Source organism: Vanacampus margaritifer, chromosome 20 (genome assembly GCF_051991255.1).
Source record: "Vanacampus margaritifer isolate UIUO_Vmar chromosome 20, RoL_Vmar_1.0, whole genome shotgun sequence".
Classification (NCBI taxonomy): Eukaryota; Metazoa; Chordata; class Actinopteri; order Syngnathiformes; family Syngnathidae; genus Vanacampus; species Vanacampus margaritifer.
Window position 1 is genome coordinate 14,787,499 of NC_135451.1, and position 25,474 is coordinate 14,812,972.

At 42.0% G+C, this 25,474-nt stretch overlaps 1 protein-coding gene across 18 annotated transcripts in view; it reads right to left on the reverse strand.

The window, feature by feature from the left end:
• scrib (scribble planar cell polarity protein) overlaps positions 1 to 25,474 on the reverse strand; it is a 52,131-nt gene that overhangs the window by 12,942 nt on the left and 13,715 nt on the right. For 9 of the 18 annotated variants that reach the window (XM_077553943.1, XM_077553937.1, XM_077553946.1 and 6 more), the window contains exons 2-30: positions 23,025 to 23,142; positions 22,235 to 22,313; positions 21,448 to 21,537; positions 21,001 to 21,057; positions 19,690 to 19,753; positions 19,484 to 19,558; positions 19,113 to 19,257; positions 18,647 to 18,765; positions 18,374 to 18,573; positions 18,110 to 18,276; positions 17,194 to 17,324; positions 16,988 to 17,113; positions 16,732 to 16,917; positions 16,156 to 16,557; positions 14,456 to 14,518; positions 12,526 to 12,615; positions 12,370 to 12,447; positions 11,977 to 12,294; positions 10,161 to 10,241; positions 7,833 to 8,072; positions 7,709 to 7,729; positions 6,705 to 6,815; positions 6,461 to 6,637; positions 6,266 to 6,382; positions 5,074 to 5,286; positions 4,880 to 4,999; positions 3,837 to 3,893; positions 3,412 to 3,468; positions 2,425 to 2,505 (exon numbers count right to left, since the gene is read on the reverse strand). In XM_077553943.1, coding sequence (XP_077410069.1) covers positions 2,425 to 2,505; positions 3,412 to 3,468; positions 3,837 to 3,893; positions 4,880 to 4,999; positions 5,074 to 5,286; positions 6,266 to 6,382; positions 6,461 to 6,637; positions 6,705 to 6,815; positions 7,709 to 7,729; positions 7,833 to 8,072; positions 10,161 to 10,241; positions 11,977 to 12,294; positions 12,370 to 12,447; positions 12,526 to 12,615; positions 14,456 to 14,518; positions 16,156 to 16,557; positions 16,732 to 16,917; positions 16,988 to 17,113; positions 17,194 to 17,324; positions 18,110 to 18,276; positions 18,374 to 18,573; positions 18,647 to 18,765; positions 19,113 to 19,257; positions 19,484 to 19,558; positions 19,690 to 19,753; positions 21,001 to 21,057; positions 21,448 to 21,537; positions 22,235 to 22,313; positions 23,025 to 23,142 — 3,783 coding nt within the window. The remainder of the gene's footprint in view (positions 1 to 2,424; positions 2,506 to 3,411; positions 3,469 to 3,836; positions 3,894 to 4,879; positions 5,000 to 5,073; positions 5,287 to 6,265; positions 6,383 to 6,460; positions 6,638 to 6,704; positions 6,816 to 7,708; positions 7,730 to 7,832; positions 8,073 to 10,160; positions 10,242 to 11,976; positions 12,295 to 12,369; positions 12,448 to 12,525; positions 12,616 to 14,455; positions 14,519 to 16,155; positions 16,558 to 16,731; positions 16,918 to 16,987; positions 17,114 to 17,193; positions 17,325 to 18,109; positions 18,277 to 18,373; positions 18,574 to 18,646; positions 18,766 to 19,112; positions 19,258 to 19,483; positions 19,559 to 19,689; positions 19,754 to 21,000; positions 21,058 to 21,447; positions 21,538 to 22,234; positions 22,314 to 23,024; positions 23,143 to 25,474) is intronic. The other 9 variants (XM_077553944.1, XM_077553950.1, XM_077553935.1 and 6 more) reach the window with 6 other exon arrangements.

The following is a 25,474-nucleotide window of genomic DNA, read 5'->3' on the forward strand; positions in this document are numbered from 1 at the left end:
GGGGTTCTGGAACGTCTCCCCGCCAAAAAACAGAGTCTCACTGTATTGTCACACAACATGCCGGCTCCACAGCACACCGGGGCAAAAAGCCGTCTTGCCTTGCTGAACAACCAAGGCTGAAGTTGGCCCTGCTTCCCGTAGCCCACCGGTGGTCCCGAAAGGATCCGCTGGCCGGCCGGCAGACCCTTGCCTTTGCGGTTGGCCACTAAAAAGGGGTTCTCTTTGAAGCAGATGGGCTGAGAGTCCACCAGGGGCTCCTCGCAATCTTCCGACAAATTCAGGGTCGCCGTCGAGCCGGCGCTGTCGTCGTCTTTGGAGGGGAATAAAGTGGAGGGCGAGGCCCGGTCCGCGTGGGGGTTTGCGGGGGGGCTTAAGCCGAAGCCCGGAGGCTCTAACGGGGCGCCGTACTGGGCTTGCAGGGGGGCCTCCATGGGGGTGGTCGGACTTAGAGGAGGAGAGAACTGAACGGGGAGAAAGGAAAGCCAGATGGAGGACACGTACAGTGGAAGGACAGGAAATAGGAAGACTTCAAACAAAACTAACGGAGAAAAAGAGTTTTGGAGGAGAAATTAGATTTTTTTTTTTTTTTTTTTATTGACCTCATTTGAAATTCAGTGGCCTTGAAAATGAAATGAAACCACATTTCAATCATGTGCATCCAAAGGACACTCTAAAAGTTTAAAAGTCCATTCTTTACCTCCCCCAAGACCGCGCTTTTATAATCACAAACCTAACACACGCGCGTTAAAACTCCGACTGTTGGCGGTGATTTACTCATTAAAAGTTGGCCTTTCATGACGTCGTCATTCAAGACGCGTGCAACAAAACCGACCGACCCCTTAAGTCAAGTGCCTTAAATAACCAATTTATCAGAGCAACGAGACAGTTCGGCACCTTCCAAGACGTGATTGACTCCGAGCAGGAGCCGCAATCTATATTTAGCACGACGGTAAAACCCCGTTTATCACTGGGGATACGTTCCGGACCCACCTGCTATAGGTGGAAATCTGTGCTATGGCGAGATCATATAAAAACATATTTTAATTAGTTTTACCTTGCCGAAACACATTGAAATGTCTATTAGAAAAATATTTTGGGGAAAAAAATGCAAAAAAAAAAAGTATAGAAACTACTGTACATATTGTAGTGTTTGTATACATGCGTGCGCCTTTAAGAGGCGGGGCCTGGTGGGGTGTGATTATGGTCATTGTGTTTACATGTTATTGTTCTCTAACAAACGGCTAAATACCGCATCGTCATTTTTTTTTGAATGAAAATGAACAAAATCACTTAATTTTGGGGGGGGGGGGGGACTTTTTTTTTTTCAAATAAAAAATATTAAATTAAATAATTAAACAAATAATAATAATAATACTAACAATAATATTATTATTATTATTTTTTTTTAATCTTTGTTTTTTAAAAGCTAACTAATACTACATTTTTCAGATTTTTTTTTATAAAACTGACAAACTATAAAGTAAAGAGAACATTTTCTTCTTTCTCAATTTCAAACATGAACTTTCACGGTCGATTTTAAACGTATTTATTTCGATATTTTGATTCAGTTGTTCGGAATTGTAGTTCACTTCACTTTATTACACAATTTTTATTGTCACTTTTTTTTTTTTGCACCGACAAATACTCCATACACAGTATAAAATCGAAAATCTAAATCTAAATCTAAATCTAAAATTAACAAACTTGCTCTAAAAACGAATTCAACCTAACTAAATTTGAAAAACAAATCAAAACTAACAATAAAAAAAACAATCTTTTGCTTTTTTAATAAAATCAACATTAAGCTTTTAAAATCAACCTTGTGAAAATCCAAAATTTTTTTTATTTTTTTTTAAATGAACTACTATGATTTCTAGAAAATACAAACAAAGTGAATGGATTTAAATGAAATGACACAAACCCGCCGGACCGACATCTTCGTACCTACTGTCGAATGTTGGGCTCCGCGGAGCGTCCTGCACGTCCAAGTCAAAAGTAAATCCTCTTGGAAGTCAAAGCGAAAAACCCCTTGCGGGACAACACCCTTCCCAACTGTCCGGCCCTCCCAAAGTGGCCTGCGTCCACTTCAGCGCCAGATGCAGGTTTAAAATATCACAAGAGGGGGCAGCTGTCCCCCCTTCCCCCCCAATCTTGCCACCTCTCTTTGTCACACGCATGAGCACAGCCGAGCCTCATTTTAAAACAGAACTCCATCTGCTTTGTTTTAGTCGTCTCCTTAGTCCTCCAAAAGGGTGGGGGGGGGGGGTGTCCTTGGGACAAGCATGTTTGGTCCAAGGTCAGTCGTGGGGGGTGGGGGCGAGGGTTTACGTACAGAGCAAATGGCGGGTTCAAGAGGATAGGGCGTAAAACGCGAGGGCTTCCTTGAGGAGGTTAAGGCTATTTGTACGCGGGTCTGTGACTTACCCTGTTGATCTTTTGGAGGCTGGTGGTGGGCAACGCGGCCAGGGTTTTGTAGTCCAGTTTTAAAGGTCCAGTGCCGATGTTCTACGGAGTACAACACATTACAAAAATTAAAAAAAATTTTTTTTTTTTTTTTTTTAAGTACCGGTATAATTAACTCATTCACTGCCATTGACGGCTGTAGACGTCAAAAATTCATTTGAACTATTTTTATTAGTTAAACTTTTTTTTTTTCACTTTTGTTAACAAGAGTATGAAAACCTAGAATTTTTTTTATTGTACATTTAGAGCAGATATAAAATTTGTGATTTATCATGAGTTAACTAGTGAAGTCATGCGATTAATTACAATACAAATATTGAATTGCCTGTCGGCCCTAATTTTTAATAATCTTTTTTTTTTTTTTTTTTTTAAGAATTTATGGCAGTGAATGAGTTAATGTAAAACTTTTTTTTCATTTTGGAATCTTGAACATTTTGAAGTTAGAATAATTTGAATTGTTTGTGTTTCTTGTGGGAAATTAGTGAAAAGTGTTCATTTTGAAAAAAAATGACTTGGGGAATGTTTTCAGCAAAATTCTAGACTTGATCAAAAAGTAGGAATTTTTGGAATGCTGACCATTTTTTGGAAATTGCTTTATGGAAAATAGTAGGATTTTAGGGAATCTAGTGAATTTGAGGCAACTAAGTTCAACATCCATCCATCCATTTTAAACCGTTTATTCCTCATAAGGCTCGCGGGGGGATGCTGGAGCCTATCCCAGCTGGCTTCAGGGTTCCGTACTGCTTGCCAGCCAATCTAAGTTGAACATTCTGCATTCATTTGGGAACTAGTTTTGTTTCTTGTGGGAAATGAGGAAATTGGTGAGGAAACTGTGAAAATAGTTTGTGGGATGAACTGGATCTTTTGACGACGGATTGAAGCGTTTACACAATCTTGTCATTTCCAGGGTCTCTTTTCTGAGCTTAACTCCGCCCAGGAGTGTCTCACCTCGGTCTCCTCTTCAAGCAGGCGAGTTGCCTCCTCTCGCTCCAAGCGCATACGCTCCTTCAACCCAGAAAGGAGGGGGGGTAGGGGGGGGAGGACAGTGCGGAAGGAAGAAGTACACACACACACAGGCAACATTTGACGGGAGGTGAAATGACAGCGAAAGCAAGAAATAAGCGACGGCACGGATGGGACGATGGGAGGATTTCACGCACGACCAAAAAAGGACAGAGCGGGGAGAGAAAAACAGAGAAAATAAAAGTATAGAATCATTCATTCAACTTTGGGAGCAGAAAAGCATGCGAGGTGGGATATTGCTGACAAACGGCTCTCGAAATGATTTTGTTTGTTTCTTAAATTTGAGAATTTTCTCAGTACTTCAAAAACAGCCAAAAACATTGAGCTCCTCCTCATCGCGGTCAACTCACCACTTTCTCCATCTCTTCCCTCTCCCACTGCGACGTCTCCCGCACCATCTCGGACTCCTGGAGAAAGAGCGACAGTCGGCCTCCTTTTTAAGTGCGCGCAAACTCCATTCAATTCTGCACGCCTTCGCTCCGTGCCGGGACTGAATAAACGGCCGCGCACTGGTGCTTTCGAGTGCTCTGATGCATGAGCGCCGCGCAGTAAAACTGGCGTTGAGGCTGAATTGCTGCCGTGGCCGGCACACAAAAAAACGCTGAACAAAAACATTTGATTCACAGCCTCCACTTGGCCGCCGCGCCAAAGCCATTCCCGGTATGTTGATGACTGGCAAAAAATAGTGTCAAAGTCGCCTCTTGCAATGCATGCTAATGACTTCCTGGTTTCCCGGCACAACTTGTGACTTGGGCCTGGCACATATTTTAACCCTGGAGAACCAAAGAACCCTTTTCTTCTTTGGAAAATTATGAATTACACATTAAATGACTGACACCAAAATATATGTTTTTTCAATTTTAACCCTTTTTTTGAATTAGCTCAGAGTTGATAATTTATCAAAATACAATATATACTCCGAGGCATTCTGCAACATGATATGAAATAGATTTAAAAAAAAAAAAAAAACAGGTCTTTGTTATTTGAGTAGCAGAATTTATAGGGGCCAAATTTGACCCTGTGGGTTCTCCAGGGTTAAAACATGTCACGGAAGGGTGTCCACTTTTTCTTGTCATTTCAAGTTCTAGGATTTGGCATCAAAATTCAGTCAAATCCAATTGCTCGTCAAACCCCGATTTTTGAAATAGGTTTTAGGTGAACTAATGAATACACACACACTCGCACGCACGCACACACGCACGCACATACAGTCTCACCCACATACAAAAAAAAAGAAAAGAGAGCAATGATGATGACATGTCAAATCGGTAAAATTACAGAATGAACAATACTGAGCTCTCCAGAAGAAAAAAAGAAAAGAAAAAAAATTAGGAAAATAAACCCCGTGAAAAAATAAAAATATATCCAATGAACGGCTTCATGGCGATCGTACCTTTTGCATGATGTCCATCTCTTCGGGGCTCAGGTCTCTGTCTATAGAAGAGATGCTCTCCAGACTGTTCTTACGAACGATGCCTGACGCAAAAGGGTTGGCGATGATGCCGGGAGACGCCTGCGGAAAACATATTTGCTTTGAGCGCGTGCGTTCGGATCGCTCGGAGCAAACGTAGAAGCTTTTATACGAACGTGAGGCTCCTGGTTGGGACTCGCCTCCGCCGCGGGCACCTTGCGGGGGTCGAAGCCGTCGCACATCAACATGACCAGGGAGTCGCCCACCGCCCGCAGCACTCGCACCGCCTCCGTGTGCGTCATGCCCAGCAGGCTGTGGTTGTTCACCTCCAGGATGCGCATGCCCACCTGGAGGCGGCTGTCCCGGGCGGCCGCGCCGCTTGAGCTCACCTGTTTTGAAAGGAGACTTATTATGTATCATATGTTCACTTCAATTTTTTTTCATCAAACTCAGAATGCAAATAAAAAAGTTCCAAATCCAAATCCAGATTTCAAATTAAAATTTCAGGATGAACAATTTAAATTCTAAAAATTCCAATTTCATTTTTTTTTTAACATTCAAATTTAAGATTCAAATTTGAAATCTAAAAGTAAAATTTAAAATTCACATTTAAGACACCCAAATGTCAAATTCAGCATTGTAATTTGAAAGCAAAAAAACAACAACAACAAAACAACAAAAACAAATCTAATTAAAAATTTCAAAAAAGAATGCAAATTTTGAATTCAAAATTCTAAAAATTTCTAATTTCAAAATTCTAAAAAATTCTAATTTCAAAATTCTAAAAATTTCTAATTTCAAAATTCTAAAAATTTCTAATTTCAAAATTCTAAAAAATTCTAATTTCAAAATTCACTTTTCCAGCTTCAACTCCTATGTAAGATTCAAATTTGTAATCAAAAAGTCAAATTCAAAATAAAAGTTTAAAATTTTAATTTGACATCCAAATGTCAAATCAACATTAAAATTTGAAAATCTGATTTAAAACTCACTAAATATAGAAGATCAATTCAGAATACAAGATAAAATAATCTAATTCAAAATTCAACTTACAAATTCAAGTAAAGCAAAAAATGTAAATAAAAATCAATATCCAAAATTTCTAATTTTAACCTAAATATTATAATTTCTTGAAAATGAAATTATATCGGTACTACATCCAGATTAAAATTGAATTCAAGATTCCAAACCAAATTATGATACAAATTTGAATCCCAAATTGTTAGCCCAGAAGAGTCGTAAGCATGGCGACTGAGGGGCGGAGCTAGATGGATTTGCGAAAGGCGAGCGGCTACTGCTAGCCCAGCAAGTCAAGGTACGGCTGTCGTTAAAATGTTATCGAACATCTCGATATGGATCAACGGCTACCTTGGATATGAAGATGCCCTCGTCAGTCGAGTCGAAAGGATTTCCCGCGTGACCTTTAGCCCCTCCGCGTATGCTGATCCCCAGTTTCTCCCCCGGCTGCTTATGGATCACAATTTCCTGGAAATGCCCCATAAAAGCCTCACATCAGCATCTCCAACAACACTCCACTTGTTTCGAGTTCACGGCGGGACTGACCTGCATCCCTGGCGGCGAGGGATCCCTGCGCACCAGCATCTGGATCTCCTGCTTGTTGGCCAGCAGGGCCCGCACGGCCTCCTGGTGTGTGGCGTGGCGCAGGTCGATGGCGTTCACCTCCAGGATGCGGTCGCCCACGCGCAGCCCGCTTTCACACGCCAAACCGTTCGGGATCACCTACAGACAATTTTTTGGGAGTTTTTAACATCTATGTTTTTGGCGAAGTGCGGTGAAAAAGTTTTACCTTTGAGATGAACACGCCGGGTTCGTTGACGCCGAAGGGGTGGCTGGCGTGGTCGCTGCCCCCGACGATGCTCAGGCCGAGGGGGCCGCCTGACTTGACCAGCGTCACTTCCTGTCAAGGCAGATCATTCTAATCATGATGAGAATATTTTAAAAAGTACACGTCTAATAGGACTTAAAGGTTTCTATGTGCTGCTTTAGACGTTTCTAGTTATTAGGCTGCAATCTTTATGTCAATGTTTACTTTAGTGTTTCCCAACCTTCATAAAGGAAAAGCACATTTCGTCAGTGTCGGGCGGAATCCTAAGATTTTGAGATGGTATTTTATGCACACACCATCCCAAAATGATGTTCAGTTGGCCACCAAAAAAAATGCAAATTTATCACGTTGTCATTGATTAAAGCTATTCAATCTTGAGGGGGATTAATGCTGCACTGCTTCTGCAGAGTGAGTAAAAACACTTCAACAAGACTTCTCAGACTGTTCAAGTGTCCAAGAGAGTATATATAATATAATATTATATAATATAATATAATATAATATAAATATATAAAAATATATAAATAAATATATATATATATATAAATATATATATATATAAAAAAAAAATATATATATATATATATATATATATATATATATATATATATATAATAGATTTGTTCTCAAGCTATTTTCAAAACTTTAAATGTGTTAATTATGCGTAGAAATAACAGATGACATGGGGACAAACCAATACTATCAATTTATTTCATGATAAAATATTAAACCGACCATATTTGGGCATATAGGGTTTCCGGCTGAAAAAAATCTCACGTTACACCACGATAGAAAAATATTGCAAAAAGTACACGTTAATTATATTTACCTTCTGTAGATCTAGTCAAAGAGCATTTGCCTGTCACTTTACATAAATAATTTTCGAACCGACGACGTGAAAGCGGATAACGTGGTTGGGAATCACTTGTTCACTCTACAATCCATGACACAATTGGTTTTCATACCATGCACCATCCTCTCTCGAACTGGACCGGCAAGTATCATGTAGAAGCCAAACGGAAAAACCTATTAACCAGCTCATTTCGACTAAACCCGTGAGCGACATTCCACCTGGCCCCGCCCCCTTACCTCAATGGGATACTCATCCTCCATCCGGCCCAGGTGGTTCCCCTGCAGGCCGTCTTCGTCCTGGTCCGGGGAGTCGGAGGGCTCCGGGGGCGGCGGGGAGTGGGCCCGCTGCCGGGACAGGCCCGGAGAGCACGGGGCGTTGGGGTCTCGCTCCACCAGGAGGGCGATAGTGGGGGAGGTGCCGGTAAGGAGCGCTACTGCCTGGTCATGTCTGGCCTCTGTCATGTCTACACCATTGATCTGGATTTACAGTGACAAACAGCTGCAGTTTTGTGTGTGTTTGTTTTTTGTTTTGTTTTTTTAAATAGGAAAATGGTGTCTATGATGTTATAAAAACAGAGAAGTAAAACAATTAAAACCCTGGAGAACTCACGGGGTCAAATTTGGCCCCTATAAATTCTGCTACTCAAATAACAAAGACCTTTTTTTTCTCCTTTTTTTTTTTTTTTTACAAATTTAACTTCAAAAGTCCAGAGTGCCACTTCTGACCCCTGCATGGTGCCATCTAGTGGTTGAATAATGCACTTACATGAGCCAGAGTGGTGGTGACAAGATGGCAAAACAATCTTCTCAGCAAACCATCAGATGGTAAAATTGTGGTTTTTTTTTGTTAATCTATTTCATATCATGTTGAAGAATGCTTAGGAGTATGTTTTATATATATATTTTGATAAATTAGCAACTCTGAGCTAGTTTAAAAAAAAGGGTTAAAATTGAAAAAACATATATTTTGGTGTTCAGTGAATTTATAGCAGTCATTTAATGTATAATTTATAATTTTCCAAAGAAGGGTTCTTGGGTTCTCCAGGGTTAAATAGGTAAATAATTAAACAGTACGTCATGATTTAATTTTAATGCTGGAATTCAATTCATTGTGTTGCTCCTGCTGGACGTTTTCCATGAAGTTCGTTTTTAGCTAGCACGGCCTTCTCAAGGCAACAATTTTTTGCAATACACAAGATGTAATTCCATTAAATCCGGCACGGCGTCTATTCTAGCAGACTGCATTATTTGAGGAAATATAGCATGTAAATGAACCGGTAATTTATTGACATTTTGTGTGAAAGCCAGAAAAGTCGGTAGACAGCGAGCAAGCAGGAGCCGGACTTAAATAATTCTGCTAAAATACGCACACACCCAAAAAAAAAAAAAAATGTATTTGCCGCTTGCCTTTATTTATTTAAAAACACAAGTGGGAGCGCGCTGACTCCAAAAAGATTTGCTTTAAAGCCAACAAAGGCAAGTAGCGCAGTTTGTTAAAATAATGCGTTCAAATAAGAGGCTGATAAGCTTTCAGCAGACAAGCAGAGGTCAGCGCTGGCCCGACAGTATCGCCGCTTACCGTCGGCTGAAGCACAGACACCACGCCCACCACCGCCGACACGCAAGGTGGGGAGGGAACGAAACCGCGAGCATGCGGCAAAAAGGGTGGGAGAAAGGGAGGAAGGAAAGTAGAAACTGCAGGAGGAAGGGAGATTTGTCACCACGGAGCAGAATGAAAGGTCACGTTCACTCGCAAAAACGGCTCCGAATAAACCATTGCATTCGCCGACTGCTGTCAAGTGGGAGGAGTTACGATGTGTGCAATTTGTCTGTGTATTTTGGGTTTATTAAATAGATTAAGTCACACAGGTAGAAACAAAACTTCCATAATCCCCTCCAAATGTTTGGAGTGTTTAAAATGAACGCTGTAAAAAATGCAAAAGTTAGGTGGGTCAAAAAAGTCACAACACAGTAAAAACAAAACAAAACACACAGATTAAAAGTAAATTGAAAAGTTAGGAAGTACCCTAAAAGGTTGGGCCGTTGAAATAAAATTACCACTTAAACTTAGTAAGGTTGGGCAGGATAAAAATAAAGCAATTGTGCAGGTTAAAGTTGAGAGGCTAAAATAAAACCACCATAAAAACAAAAAAAAATTGTGTTGGTTCAAATAGACTAAACTGACGTCCCCAAAGGCTGCGCTGGTAGAAAAAAAGTTTGTAATAAAAACAAAAAAACAAAACAAATTTGGTTAAATAAAAAAAAAATAAGACCACCATAGTTGCATTAAAAGTTGTGCAGTTTAAAAATAAGGCTACCGTGAATACTCCAAAAGTGGTTGAGGTTAAAATAGATTATCCAAACCCCCGCAACAGCGGCACAGTTAAAAAAATCAAACTACCGTAAAGCCCCCAAAATTTCATCTGGGCCGGCGTCCTTCTATTGAGGATCTCTGGATTAACACGTTATCAGCCTCACAGTTAAAAATCTCCCGGGCCTATAAATACCGTACAGGAAGTCCCTTTTGCTGAAATGGGGTCCGGTAGGCAGGAAACGACTACTCACAGAGATGACCCTGTCGCCGATCTGTAACGTGCTGTCTCGGTGGGCTGCTCCCCCCTCGGCAATGCGAGAGATGTAGATCCCCTAAAAGCAAAAAACAAGCGCGTGTACAAACAAGTTATTTACTTCCTCGGCAGATTCAACTGACGAGACTGAATGAGTTGAACAATTTGACCAAATCAAAAATGATGAAACCCGAGGCGAAAAACAAAGTGTGTCAACACGTGTGTGGGCAAAGTTCACAGTCGATCCTGCCAAAATGACATTCGGACTTACAGCCGGACCCGCCTCAAATCCTAAAAGCTGTCTCTCTCGCTCGGGTTCGAAAAGGGAGCCCTTGAACACTTGCCTACCCCGATATATGCCTCGACTACCCCGTCCACTTACGGTGAACCTATCATGTGTCCGGGGGCTCGCTATTCATATCTCCGTCTCCCTGGCGACGGCGGAGTAACGCCGCCGCCAGAATTGGAGCAGCTCAATGACTGACAGTTACAAGAAACACTTTTTTTTTTTTTTTTTTTGGAGTGACCCGGCCTTCCCAGCTACCCACAATGACACAAATATAAGAAAAATAGGCTAACATTAACAACCATGCATTTACATAGCAGACTTTTGGCCATTAGCGGTTTATACATTGTATTATTTACTCATGTTACATATACAAGTTCTGATTCATTCATTTATCTCATTACATAATTACACTATTAATGGTGAATAATACAATAAAAAAATATTAGTCAAATGAGACCCTTTAGCATTAAAGTTTACCAACCCTTAATTTTTTTTCATCCTCCAAACCACTAGGGGGCAGTATGTTACTCAAAAGTAAGTAAGAAGATTTCTACTTTTTTTTTTAATGTTAAATTCAAACTCTATTTTATTTTAAGTGTCAAAACCCGCCAAAGTTGTGAAGGTTAAAAATAGTCTAACCTAAACTTATCTGAAACTGTACACGTCAAAAATAAATAAATAAATAAATAAAACTACCGTAAAATGTTACACAGGTTAGAATTATGACAACAGTGCAGGTAAAAATAAAACAAACATAAAAATAAAACAAAGAAAAAGACGACCATTAACTCTTTGACTGCCAGACGTTTTCAGAAAAGGGATGCCGTGGGTGCCAGCCGATTTTAAGCATTTTGACGGATCTTTCAAGGTCCACAGAAAATTATGTGTTTAGACTATGGAAACACACATACTACCAAATGAAAGATTGGACTCTCATCTTTCATCAGAAAAAAAAGTTTGTTTGTACCTTATTCCGTTTTTCAGTAATCAACAATAGAAAATGGTTAGTTTCACCTCTGTTTTGAAAAAAACGTCTTTTAACGTCTTTGGCACTCCTCCATAGGATTTTACTAAACGTTATTTAACGTTTTTGGCAGTCAAAGAGTTAAAGCTCCAAAAGTTGCGCAAGTAAAAACGTGATTACCGTAAATACTCCAAAAGTTGTGCCGGTTAAACCAGACTAACCTAAAAGGTGCATGTGTTTTTTATATTGTTAAAAATGGAATTACAGTAAAAACACCTTTGTGTAAATCACGCAAAAACCCTCGTAGGTTAGGGATAAGGGCCCGTTCAATTCATTGATAAAAAATTGGCCAATTACTACCAACATTTTTGCTGAATTATTGCCACATTTACAATATAACTAAAATAAACACAAAGATAACAGCATCCAAACTTTTTTACCCCCCCCCCTAAAAAAATCAGATTTTTGTCGATTCTACTCTCTGTTGAAATGCTGAAGTCTAATCGAAACACGGCTCTTAGACACACAGCAGTGAAAGTTAGCAATACCAAAATGTCTCACCGTGTCCCCGGTTCGGTACGGCGTGGAACCCTTCCCCCCGGCGATGCTGAAGCCCAGCCCCCTGTCGTTGCGCACCAGGCAGGCGGAGAGGCGCTGCAGGGGCCCCTGCCCGTGGCCGCCCTCGGCGCCGAAGGCCAGCCCGCTCCGCCTCTCCCTGGGGAAGTAGTCGTCCTCGGGCCTGAGCGGCGTGGTGGTGATGGCGTTCTCCGGCTCCACCATGCGCTCGCGGAGCACCGTCATGGAGACGGCGGCCCCGGAGCTGCGCAACGCCTCCACCGCCGAGTGGTGCTCGGCCGAGTGGAGGTCCACGCCGTTCACCTGGGACCGGACCGAAAAGTTGAATTCATATCTTGTGAAAAGTTTTTTTTTTTTTTTTTTTTCTTGTCACGGTACCTCGAGCAATTTGTCTCCCACTTTAACTCCAGCTTTGGCCGCAGGGCCTTCCTCAGAAACTCTGGAGATGAAGATCCCCTGAAGTCAAAGGGACAACAATATTCAAGATTAATAATACGTCACTTTGGTGCGTAGCGTCCGGGAAGCGCGTCTGACCTCGTCGTCCCCCTTGTACGGCGTGGAGCCTTTCCCGCCGGCGATGCTGATGCCGAGGCCGCCCGTTTGCCGCAGGATGGTTAAGGTGTGCTGCAAGGTGAGCAGGCCCGGTCAAAAAAACGGGCAGGACTGAAGGACAGTCCCCCCCGGCAACTTTTTACACTTGGGTCAAATCACGTTGCGGGAGGCGTCCCTCCATCGGCCAAAAATGCGCCATCACTCGGACCCTGATCAAAATCGAACCCGCCTGGAGTCGATTTCTGTGAATATTTGTGTTTCTCTTCTGCTTGTTTACTAATGTTAAATATTGTGTCATTTCACTTTTGTATTTGCATATATTCGGTTTTTCAGGATGACTTTTGAGATATCGGTCCAGAAACTACAGATGAGAAGAGTAAAATGTTGCAAATCATACTTAAGATGCTATTTGCTAACATTCCCAATTGAATAAAATGTCATTTCTTGAAAATGGGCATTTTTTTTCATCCAGACTTGAGGGGTACGTGGGCCTTAAGACTCCAAGACATAAAAGCTCTCGTCAGTGGGATTTTTGGGGAAGTTTTGTCATCTCAGGCTTCAGAAATGTGAGCTTTACACGACTCACAAAAAGTTCACTTTTGGGGTGAAATTTTAAGATGGGCCGAAAATGCTCGAACCACACACTTCTACGTTTGACCTTCTCCGAACATTTGAAATTCACAAGTTTAATCTGGAATTTGGATATGGATTTTTTTTTTTGTCAGATTCTGATATTTAACAGAATACATTTTTGATAACTGATTAATTTAAAAAAAAAATAGAGAGAGTAAAAGTATCAAATCACTTTTTGGGCACACTTACAACAATAAAAATAAGTTACAGGTAGATTTTTTTTTTTACTATTTTACAATACTTTGTCCTAGTAGTAGTATTTAACTCTACAATAGAGAAAAGAAAATCAGCAAAAAATGGCAGATTTTTTGGGGGAAGGGCGGATTCTTGAATTTCATTATGTTTGTGTTAAATTGAAATATAATAATAATAATAATGAATCCATGAAAATTGACTAGGACATCCACTTTCTCGTTGTGAATTTTGCCATTCAGCTCCTTGCTAGGGAACAAAAAAGCTGAGGTACTGAAAAGGTCAAATTAAGTTCACAATTATTGTGCATTTTAGGTTCATTTTGAAATTTCACCCCAAAGCCCGATATCCTTTTTTTTTTTTGTGTGTGTGTGTGTGTGAATAGTATAAATATAAAACCTAACAATGAATGTATGTTCACAAGCCATGCATAAAAACAGGAAGGGCAAAAAAGGAGGTAAAGAAAAGTGTATTCTACAACTAAATAAAAAGACTACAAGAACCATGCTGCGGCGTTGAAAATCCATTCGACATAATCCAAAAAAACAAAACAATGACACTAAAGACACACAGTACACACAATTTCCACTCCAATCATTCCATTCAAGAGGCGGGAGCGTCTGCATTCATCCAAGGAGTTGTTGTTCTGGCTCAGTCTGCCTGATCGAAACCAACAACTAAACAAAATCCTGGATGCTGACGTCCCGGCCGGGTCGTCCGTTTGCGGGGGGGGGGCAACACAAACGTGGACAAGCCGAGAAAAAGCAAGCGGGAAGCAGGAAGACGGCAGCAGAGGTGGCAGAACGTGAAGATGGACTTGAAAACGGACACGTGGGATCAAGTCGTCACTTTTCAAATGATTTCATATTTTCAAATTAATATTTTTGGGTGTCCGAACAACGAATGGTGAACTCGTTCCTCTGCATTCAGGTTCTGCCACGCTGGCTGATTTGTGGGTTAGGGGGTTTCTCTAGCTAGCTTGATTGGCTTTGATTACATCTTGGATTTTCAGCGGCGTTTTTTTTTTTCTCCAGTGAGTTGGGGTGAGCAAAAAAAACAAGTAAGACAGGAAAGCGAAGGTACAGACCTCTTCCTCCTCAATTCGAGCAGGTTCAATCAGCAGATTATTGACTTGATCAAATGACACCCCCTGTTAGGGACAGGAACCAGCGACAAGCATGCGGATTAGTTAGGCAAAAAAAGAAACAAAAAATGGCTGCCACTCGCTCCCCAAAAATAAAAAATGAAAAAAAAGACAACACAGAGTCACGATGACACTTTCCAAAGATTGTGGCATCTTCACTTGGAAGCCAAAGCGCGCTCGCACCGCCCCAGCCACCAGAAGTCAACAGCGGCAGAGAAGAGAAAGCAAAAGCGGACAAGGGAAGGCAAATAAATAAATAAAGAAAGAAAGAAATAAATAAATGCTTCCATTCAGGAAGCCCAGCCAGCAGCTTTTGCTACAACTGAGAAAAATCATCTTTGGGAAATTAATTGTAATCTAAAACGATGTAGTTCGGAGTTATTTGTAATAAATCAATGCATATATTTAAACACAATACAATAAAAAATACACCCGGAAAATATATAACATAACATAATTTTTTATTATTATTATTATTATTATTTATTTATTTTAAATCAGCCAATCTTTGACTGCCAAAAACGTTAAATAACGTTTAGTAAAATCCTATGGAGGAGTGCCAAAGACGTTAAAAGACGTTTGTTTCAAAACAGAGGTGAAACTAAGCATTTTCTATTGTGGATTGCTGAAAAACGGAATAAGGTAGAAACAAACTTTTTTTTTCTGATGAAAGATGAGAGTCCAATCTTTCATTTGGTAGTATGTGTGTTTCCATAGTCCAAACACAACATTTTCTGTGGACCTTGAAAGATCAGTCAAAATGCTTAAATCGGCTGGCACCCACAGCATCCCTTTTCTGAAAACGTCTGGCAGTCAAAGAGTTAAAAGCTCTGATGTGATTGTGACATACCACATAAATCTGACATCCCAGTATGAATTAAGTCATTTTTTTTATAAACAAAAGGCATATTATGACGTTTTTTTGTTTTAGAATAAAAGCAGATTTTTGTTGTTGTTGAGAAAACAGCATTTCTTTCCTCACTATTCTCTCCAGATAAGAACTAAGCCCCATCAACCAATGCAAAAAAAATAAAAAATCAACCAGTAGCTGACACCCCTGAATGGATTTATAGTGGTCAATAGAGACCACAAAATGGCGGCAAGGCACTACTTTTGTTTCCAAATAAAAGGCGCATTAGTCCAGGAATAAAGTGGTATTTTTGAAATTCACTTTCTCACCTGAATGCCATAATACTGTATTCTGACTTTATACTGGAAAATAAAAATACAACTTTAATCTTGAAAATGTGAATTTATCAAAACCTAAAAAAATTAGGCACACACACACACACGCACACACACAAACTGATCATCATTTTGACGAAAGTGAAATCTCGCAAACAAACTGTCGCCCATTTCAGTTCGTTTGATTGTAGAGCACAAAGCACGTGAAATGACGCCATTAATTGGAAGCGATGGCCGCTAACACGTACACAGCAAAAAGTTTAGTGGCGCTGAAGGGCAAGATTCGGCTTGAAGCTGCTCGGGAGGGGGGAGCGGAGGAGTGGGGGTGGTGGGGTTAAAACTAAAACTATGGATTTGTCATCACACATTTGTTGAGATTTAACCCAACATGGAAGATTTGAAAAGTTGCCGACACAAATATGTACACGCACACAAAAAACACACTTTTGTCCTCCTACCTTGACTTGACTGCAGTTGACGTGGTATCGGCTGTCGTCCATTTCCGACGTTTCCATCCTACGCCGTAATCGAGGGCTGCCGACGCCCTCGTCCTCCTCCTCCTCCTCCTCTTCCTCCTCCACGTGCCCGTCCCGCTCGTCCTCGGCGGGCGAGCCGAGGCCGTCGGGGTTGAATCCCTGCAGCAGGGCCGCCACCGTCTCGGGTTTGGGCAGCTTGGTGATCTTGAAGTGCTTCTTGTAGTGCGGCGTGTCCTTGCGGATGAGCCGCTGCTTCTCGGCGGGGAGGGCCGGCCTGTCGTTGTCGTCGTCGTCGTCCTCGTCGCTCCTCTCGCCGTCTTCCTCCGCGTCGTCGTCGTCGTCCCCGCTGCGGATGATGGGCTCCTCGGCAAAGTGCACGGTGGGCTGGGGGGAAGAACAGGTTTCAGAGAATAGAAAGGTTTAGGCTGGGCAATAAATACATTTGTATGCATTACAGCAAATACTGCCCTCTGCTGGCCAAGGTGAAAATAATCATTACAATCGCTCATGAAAATCTGGTCCATATATTTGTGAAATGTAATTTTAAGGCAGTCTCACCTCAATGTACTCCACCTCCATCTCATCCAGGTCGTCCTCCTCGTGATGGGAGTGCCCGTCCACCACGTCTTCCCTCTGGGGTGGCGCGGCGCCGTCTCGCCTGTCCTCGTGGGAGTTGGCCGACAGAGTGCTGTCGGACACCTGCGAGTCGTGGCTCCGATTGGAGAGGTCGCTGAGCCGTTTCTCCTGAAAACCCGCAAGGTGTCGGTCCAAGAAACTTATCGGACAAGACGTCGGCTGATGAGGCTTTTGTTACCCGCGCGTCGGAGGAGGGATCTTCTCCTTCGGGTCTGGACGCGAACACTTCGTTCCGTCGGTCCTCGATGACTTTTTTCATCACCTTGAGCTCGCTGGGATGTGGCGTGGCTCGACGCTGAAGGCCCTGGGAAACCCACAGCGAGCTAAGTGGATGGCGTTCTTACGTTAAGTCACATTGCGTTGTTCCCGTTCCCGTTCCCTCACCCGGCGCTCGGCGGCGGCCTCGTCGTCGTCCTCCTCCTCGTCCTTGGCCTCTTCCTGGAACTGAATGACCGACACTCTGTTCAGGTTGCTGTCCGTCCAGCTGTCGTCCACGCTGTTCTGCAGCAGGTTCTCTGCGGGGAAGAGGTCAGAATTCAATGCTGGAATTCAGCCGACCCCCCAAGCACGGAGACGGAACAAAAAAATATTTGATTGGTCATCATTTATCAGTCATGATTTTGAAAATCAGGCGCATCCGCTTTCAGATCAATGTCAAACTGCCAACGCGCCTCCCGAAAAAACAATAATATTTGTAATGGGTTTTTATTTCTATTTAATATAATTGTATAATTTTGTACTTTATAAAAACATTCAATTTAATTCCTTATGTGTGCGCATTGGCTTATATGGAGGCAATTATGTTATCAATCATGCGGCTATTTAAAAAAAATATCTGCAGAATAAAAATTATGAAACAACGTGCACATACACACTCACACGCACGCACACATACAAAATAAATAAAAAATAAAAAAAATAAAATAAAAAGAGAGAGCAATGATGATGACCGATGGGACCCGCATACAAAATAAAAAATAAAAAATAAAAAATAAAAAATGTAAAATAATAATAATAATAATAAAAAATTTAAAAAAAGAGAGAGCAATTATGATGACATGTCAAATCGGTAAAATTACCGAATGAACAATACTGAGCTCTCCAGGAAAAAATAAATAAAATAAAAAAAATAAAAATAAAAAAATAATTAAATAAGAATGAATTGGATAAAGAAATAAAATAGAATACAAAATAGTATGTTATTTTTTTTAAAAGCATTGTAACAGTTTTTCATGGTGTTTTTCTTTTTAAACAAACAAAAATATGCCTTGCAACAAAAGGAGGTGCGCTTCATTCCCACCGAGGCTGGGCGAAGGCTGCTGAGGCAGCAAATAGCAGGTCAGCACTTTCTCCCCCGTGCGGTCGTCATCTTCGGTTTGGAACTTCAGCATCGGCTGCGACTGGTTCTCTGCCAGCCACATAGCCTTCAGATTGAGGTTTGTCAAGGCAAAAGGAAGATTTTGTAATCTGGGATCGGGTCAAAGTGGGAAAAAAAAGACAAATGAGTCAGGCGTTACAACAACTTTGACGTGATTTTGATTACGAATGGCGGGCACGGCGTTACCTGTTCCCGGCCACGTCCAGCACGTGCAGCTCGGTGGCGTCGGCGAGCTCGGCGGGCAGCTTGGCCAAGCGGTTATCCCGCAGCGAGAGAACGTTGAGGCTGGAGCAGCCGCCCAGCTCCTTGGGCACGCCGCCCAGCCGGTTGCGGTCCACATTCAAGTTGGTCAGCTTCTTCAGCTTGCCCAGCGAGCGAGGAAGCGTCTTTGGATTGAAGCCCGAGAGGAATTCAGCGCTAAATTCACTCATAATCAATATTGAGTGAAGCCGCCGTTACCTGGAGGAGGTTCTCGGTCAGGACCAGCTCGGTCAGGTTTTCGCACTCTCCGATGGAGTCGGTCAGGTGAGTTAGTCTGTTCTGGTCCACCTTGAGGATGGACAGTTGCTTCAGGCAACCTGGGTGGGGTGGGGGGGGGGGGGCAAGCAAACAATCATTCTAGTAGTGTACTGACTTGTTTTACTAGTGAGGACAAAGAGTGTCATAAGAAATTCTCATCACTTGCTAATGATCTGTAATAGCATCACTCGTACAGCAGGTGGCAGTGCTGGCTACTTAAGAGACATGAGCAGAGTCCAAATTGAATGGTTGACTTTGAGGAAATGTATTTCATCTATTATTTGCACGTCTGCAGAAAGAACCTATTCTCCCCCCCCGTTCGCTTTCATTAAGTATTTATTCCCGGGGCTGAATTTGGTCATTTTGTTGGAGCGAGCGTCACACGGATTTTTTTTTTTTTTGTCACCTATGCTGTCCGGAATGACCTCCAGCAGGTTCTGCGTGAGCAGCAGGTCGGTGAGGGCCTGGAGGCCGTCCAGCTCGGAGGGAAGCTCCTCCAGGCGATTCTCGGACACGTCCAGACACACCAGTCTCCGGAGGTTCCCTAGCTCCTAAAAAAAATAAAAAATAAAAAATAAATAGTGGAAAATTTATGGTCAAGTTGACAGATAAGAGTTACAGCACTTGAACAGAGATGCTATTTATTGTTAGCATTAAGCTAGCAGGCTGAAAGACTATAAGCTATGTGGTTGTTTGGTTTTAAATACTGCAAAATGATGTATATTTCTCAATGAATAATGTCGATGTCGACAGGATTGCTTGTTCAAATAAACTCACCGGTGGCAACGAGGACAACTGGTTCCGGTCCAGCCAAAGCTCCCTCAGGTTGGGCAGCGCGCCGAGTGTGTCCGGCTGAGAAGTTGTGCAAATAAGAGATCGAGAGCGAAGGAAAAAAAAAAAAAAACACAAGTTTGCTGTCAGTCTGAAAACTCAACAGGCATTTTTTTTGCATGTGCTACGTTGTTACGCGTGGAGTTAATTACCAACACTTCCAGTTCGTTACTGCCCAGGTCCAGCTGTTCCAGTTTCACCAGGAAGGACAGCGACCTGAGAAGCAGCAACATGTTCAAAAAAAAATGAGCACGTGTATGGAAGCGCACGCTCAAAACGTAACGCATTGCGTTTACACACGATGACGACATACCACGCGTTTCAAATGCGCTGGCAGTATGCAGGGAATGTTTTTTTTTTTTTTTTTAAGATCTGAAGCTACGCCGTCTACAGGTGGAGACGGTGACATAGCTGAAGGTGGTTGTGCAACGTAGGGCTCCGTTCGTTAATCTGGCCCACCAACCACGCTACAGGACATTAGCAAGAGCCTTATAAAATTTGTTGTGAAATTTGTCCTGAAGGGTGTTATTTAAAATGTATTCATTTATTTTTCATTCATGCGTTATACATTTCTCTTTAACTCTTTGACTGCCAAAAACGTTAAATAACGTTTAGTAAAATCCTATGGAGGAGTGCCAAAGACGTTAAAAGACGTTTTTTTCCAAAACAGAGGTGAAACTAACCATTTTCTATAGTTGATTACTGAAAAACGGAATAAGGTAGAAACAAACTTTTTTTTCTGATGAAAGATGAGAGTCCAATCTTTCATTTGGTAGTATGTGTGTTTCCATAGTCCAAACACATAATTTTCTGTGGACCTTGAAAGATCAGTCAAAAATGCTTAAATCGGCTGGCACCCACCGCATCCCTTTTCTGAAAACGTCTGGCAGTCAAAGAGTTAAATAATTGATTATTGGATTTTTTTTTCACAATTTAAACTTATTTCAAATAGTATATTTATGACATTAAATAATTGTTTAATTTGTTTAAATTTAATTATAGATAAAAAAACATGAGAAGGATTTTGATTATTATTCAAATGAACATACAAATTCATAACATTACAGTAAATTGTGCATTTTGTCAGAATAACATTAGAATGTTCATATTATGATCGTTTTATCTGAATAAAAGTCATAACAATAAAGCCTTCCTTTTTTAAGAATAAAATCAAATGAAAACAAGCCATAATATGAACGAAACGGCCTAATTTGATGTGGATTAAGTCAAAAATAATCGATGCTTAATTCAGAATCAGAATCAAGTCGTAATATGACAGAAACCACAAAGTTTTAATATAGTAAACGCCTAATTGTATGAAAATAAAGTCGCAATATTCTGACATAAAAAGGCTGAATTTAATTACGACAGTCAGTCATTCACATATAACATTTTTTTTTTAGCTCATTGATGAATGGCTGCCCCCCCGCCCCCCCCCCAATTAGATAATCGTCGACACCTACGTGGGCAGACACTTGAGCAGGTTCTCCCTCAGCTCCAGCGTCACCAGGTTGGCCAGACTGTGAAGAAGAGAGGTCGGTTAGTCAGATGGCAGCCAGGTCTGTTCGTGTGGGCTTCCTGGTGGGGTGGGGGGGCTCATCCATCTGTCTTGGGTGGGCCCCCCACAGCCCGGCTGCCAGTTGAGTAACATGGAGGGGGGGGAAAAGCCAGCACAGGCTGGCTACATTTGATGTAATGTTGATTTGCTCAAGCACCTGTCATATGGAAGATCTCAATGTTAAAACGTATTTATTCCGTTTGAATTCATCGTGTGCTCTAATGACCGGATTAGCCGATGGGTGAGGTTAAAAAAAAAAAAAAAAAAAAAAAGGCAGGCGTTGAATAGCCTGTTAGAACAGAAAAGGCGTGTCAGTCAAATGAAAAGCGCCGACGAATGAGCGCGGGCATACTTTCCCATGTCGCCGGGCAGAGTCTGCAACGACACCTCGTTGAGCGCCAAGTGAGCCAGCGCTCGCAGCTGAGTGAAGCCATCCGGCAATCTGTGGCACAAAGGAAAAAAAAGGGGGGGGGGTGTGATTCCATTGAGAAATACAGCATACTACCAATTCTTAACTAAAATTATGGATTGTTAACTATAGATTGATAGAGTAAGGCTTTTGTTACCATGACAACCAGGGGTGGAGCTAGGGGGTTGCGACTAGGTGAGTGGCTACCGCCAGCACAGTGTGAGAAAAAAGTGAGCGTCCATAAAAATAGTGATATCATGGATTTTATTTTCACTTGTGGATGCAGCACTTCATCATGAACTACAAATGTATACCGGTCTAATGGTTCTCCCACTTTTTAGCAAAAAATCCATAAATATCATGAGCGACATTAAAATAAAGTAGCACAGTCAGCTTTCTGCAAAAAAAACCGACACATTTTATTTCTAAAAAGTCAATTTAATAATACTGAAAGCAAATGTGTGTGCATTTTCGCATTAACACACCGCTTACCGTCAGGCTCCTGTTCAATTATTGCACACAGGATTTCCTGTGTGGTGGGAGAGCTTAAAAGCACCACAGTTACATACTTAGTATCGAGCGCATTCCGTGCGTTCGGACACGTAGGTGCGTAAAAGTCACGGCGCATCTAAACGACACGGCCAAACAACAAAGCGGCGCCCGGATTGTTTCCACGCTGCTGTTTATTGTGTTACTTGCGGCGACTGGGGCCAGTTCCAGCCGGCTTTACCTGGAGAGGGGGTTTCCGCTGAAGTCGGCGATCTCCAGGGCCCGGCAAAACTTAATGCTCTCGGGGATCTCGGGAATGTCTGCGGGAGGACGGAGGAGCAGATATATTAGTTGGGCTCGGTCGGAGGAAAGCATTTGAAGTTGCTGCTAAGCATAAGCAGATGGCCTGGCGCGGGATGTCACAGGAGAGAGCAAAAATCAGGAGATGGTCACACACGGGGAGCTACAGAACTTTCCTGATTCAAAATTTAAAAAAAATAACTAAAAAAATGGGGGGGAGGTGCCATTAATACATTCAGACTCCGCCCCCAAAAAACAACAAATTATGTCATGTGTTTTTAATTTAAAAAATATATTAAAAATATATATATTATTGTTAATATTATTATCTCTTTGACTGCCAAAAATGTTAATTAACGTTTAGTAAAATCCTATGGAGGAGTGCCAAAGACGTTAAAAGACGTTTTTTTCAAAACAGAGGTGAAACTAACCATTTTCTATTGTTGATTACTGAAAAACAGAATAAGGTAGAAACAAACTTTTTTTTTCTGATGAAAGATAAGAGTCCAATCTTTCATTTGGTAGTATGTGTGTTTCCATAGTCTAAACACATAATTTTCTGTGGACCTTGAAAGATCAGTCAAAAATGCTTAAATCGGCTGGCACCCACGGCATCCCTTTTCTGAAAACGTCTGGCAGTCAAAGAGTTATTATTATTCTATCAATATTACATATTATATAAAAAAAATAATAATAATAATATTTTTTTAATTAATAAAATGCCAATGTACCATTTCTGGATATGTCCAGCTCCACCAGCTGCATGAAGTTGGCCACTTCGGGGGGCAGCCTCTGGATCTCATTGTCGCTCAGGCCCAGCTTCCGCAGGTTCAGCAGTCGGAAGAAAGGCTGCAGAGGATGACACGGAGGAACGTCACACGTTGGCTCATAGGACACAAAGTTCAGGAGACGAGAATAATAAAGAAAAAGAAAGAGAAAAAAAAGTTGCATTGTTCAGGATGTGCTGTGTGCATCCCGGGTCATTTCCTGTTCATTCCCTCTCAACATCAATACAGGAGAAGCCGCAATTGTTGCGTCCGAACAATCACCTCACAACCATTTTTGGAAGAATTAGCACATCTGTGTTATGAATACATTAAGAATAGCAATGAGTGGGGAACTCATATTTGGCAGTACTGTACGCACTCCTGGCTATGCTAGACAAACAAAAGGGGCTTTTTGGTAAGAGCAGAAAAGCAGCAATGCTAAAAGTGTTTTGACATGATTCAGTCCCACCAAAATCCCACCCGGTGCCATCTGTGTGCGGTCTTCTGTCCGGATTGGACCGACCCGACGCCGTCCGCTGCCATGAAGCCCCACCGTCAACCCCCGGGGGTCGAGTGGCATCCACAGAGGACCCACTGTCTGCCCTCTCCAAAACTCCTGGCAAACCCGCGCTAGGAATTTGTATAAAGTCGTTATTCCCCCCCCCCCGAATGATTTGCTTGGAGTCTGGATGGTAATTCGAATGAAACTCAAGGTTGTCGGCGGCGGCAGATTTTTTTGAAAACTGATTTTGGAGGGGGGAATCTAAATGCATTAAAATGTTTTGAGAGATCCGAGCATGTGCTTGAGTCAGATAAGAAGGGGAGGGGGGGGGGGGATTTCATGAGTGCTGTTTGTATACAAGCTGACGGAGGGAAGTTAGCTGGCGAGCTTCTTCGCGATGGACATTTCCTGCTCTCAAATTCGGTTGTGGCTACATTTGGAAAACCGACGGATGGGCGGGGCAAAAGGGAAAAGGATGCAAGGCGGGTAAGGTCGAGACACCTGAGCCAGACGCAGATCGGGGCATTGGCTCGTTATTAAAAGCCAGGATCGACTTGACTGATTTGTCAATTGTCTCATTTTATTTTTTTTATTTTTATTTTTATTTTTTTTGTCTCATTTTAAAGTTTGCAACTCAAATGTCAATATAATGCTACGGAAAGCTATGAACTTTTTTTTTTTTTTTTTTTTTGGTAGCAAAGAACATAACAGGGGGTTTTAAACCTCATCAATGTTCCTACCAATCCAGACTAAACCGATCATCTGCTAAAATAAAAAAAAAGTGTGTGTGTGTGTGTGGGGGGGATAAATTACGAATCAGTGCATTCCTTGGCGCTCTTGTTATCATCCATTAGGGGCTGTAATGATATTATGAGCACACACACACACACACACACACACACACAAAGATGGCCATTCACTGTGAATGAAACACTTTCAGGAAGTAAACACGAAAATTGAAAACAAGTTGAAAAAACAAATTTGAGCGTTGAATGTCCTGGCATCCAACTCGAACAATGTGGCATATTTTCTCAGCCTTCTTTTTTTTTTTTTAAATCCAGGTCAGTGGGTCACAGTTGGAATATAAAAGTTAGCGGCGGGATTTAGCGGATCGCCAAACAAAGCCACAGACGATCCCCGGCGCTCTTAAAACGGGACCATTTGCCGAGTGAGGCGGCGCGTCTGTGCGAGCTGCGGAGGTTTTATAACGCGGCCCGTTTGATTAGGGAGGAGGTGAGGACGTGAATTGTGGGTGGCGGGAGGAGGAGGAGGAGGTGGTGAGGTGGGGAACGCCAAGCATTAAGAATAATATTGTATTTTGTAGAAAATATTTTTGGAAATGGCACGCGCCATTTTCACCATTTTGGAGTGAGAATTTCCACCAACCGATTCATTATTGCGGTCGTAGCGTTCACTTTTGTTTTGCGCTATCATGTAGCATTTCGCCGGCAAGGGAGATCTCCTGCTCTGTAGGTCTTCACGTCAACACTCGGCAGTGTTTACAAATTCTCAAGCGTTTCTTTGGATGAGCCTAAGCGGGACCCGCGGGTACTCGGCGCCGCACGTGCATGTGAACACGGATGAGTAAATTCACACACAGCGGAATTATTTGTCAAATGGCTCCCAAAAGAAGCAAGTTTTCAAGCGGCTAACCAAGGAAGGGGACTGACTGTGTGCGGTGGCTCCACAGTTTGCTCTGTTCAACAACGCTCGGGTCACAGAGGATGCAGTGTTTCATTTAAGGGGAATCCGGGAATAACTCTGCGAATAGAAGAACTGGAGGTCCGAGGTCCGAGGTCAGAACCTGCTACTAAAAACCCCACCAACCTACTCCATCAAAACGCTATCAGAAAACTTCTAAACACTGCATTTATTTTCCCCTTTAATTTGCATACTTCACTTCCTGTGGAAG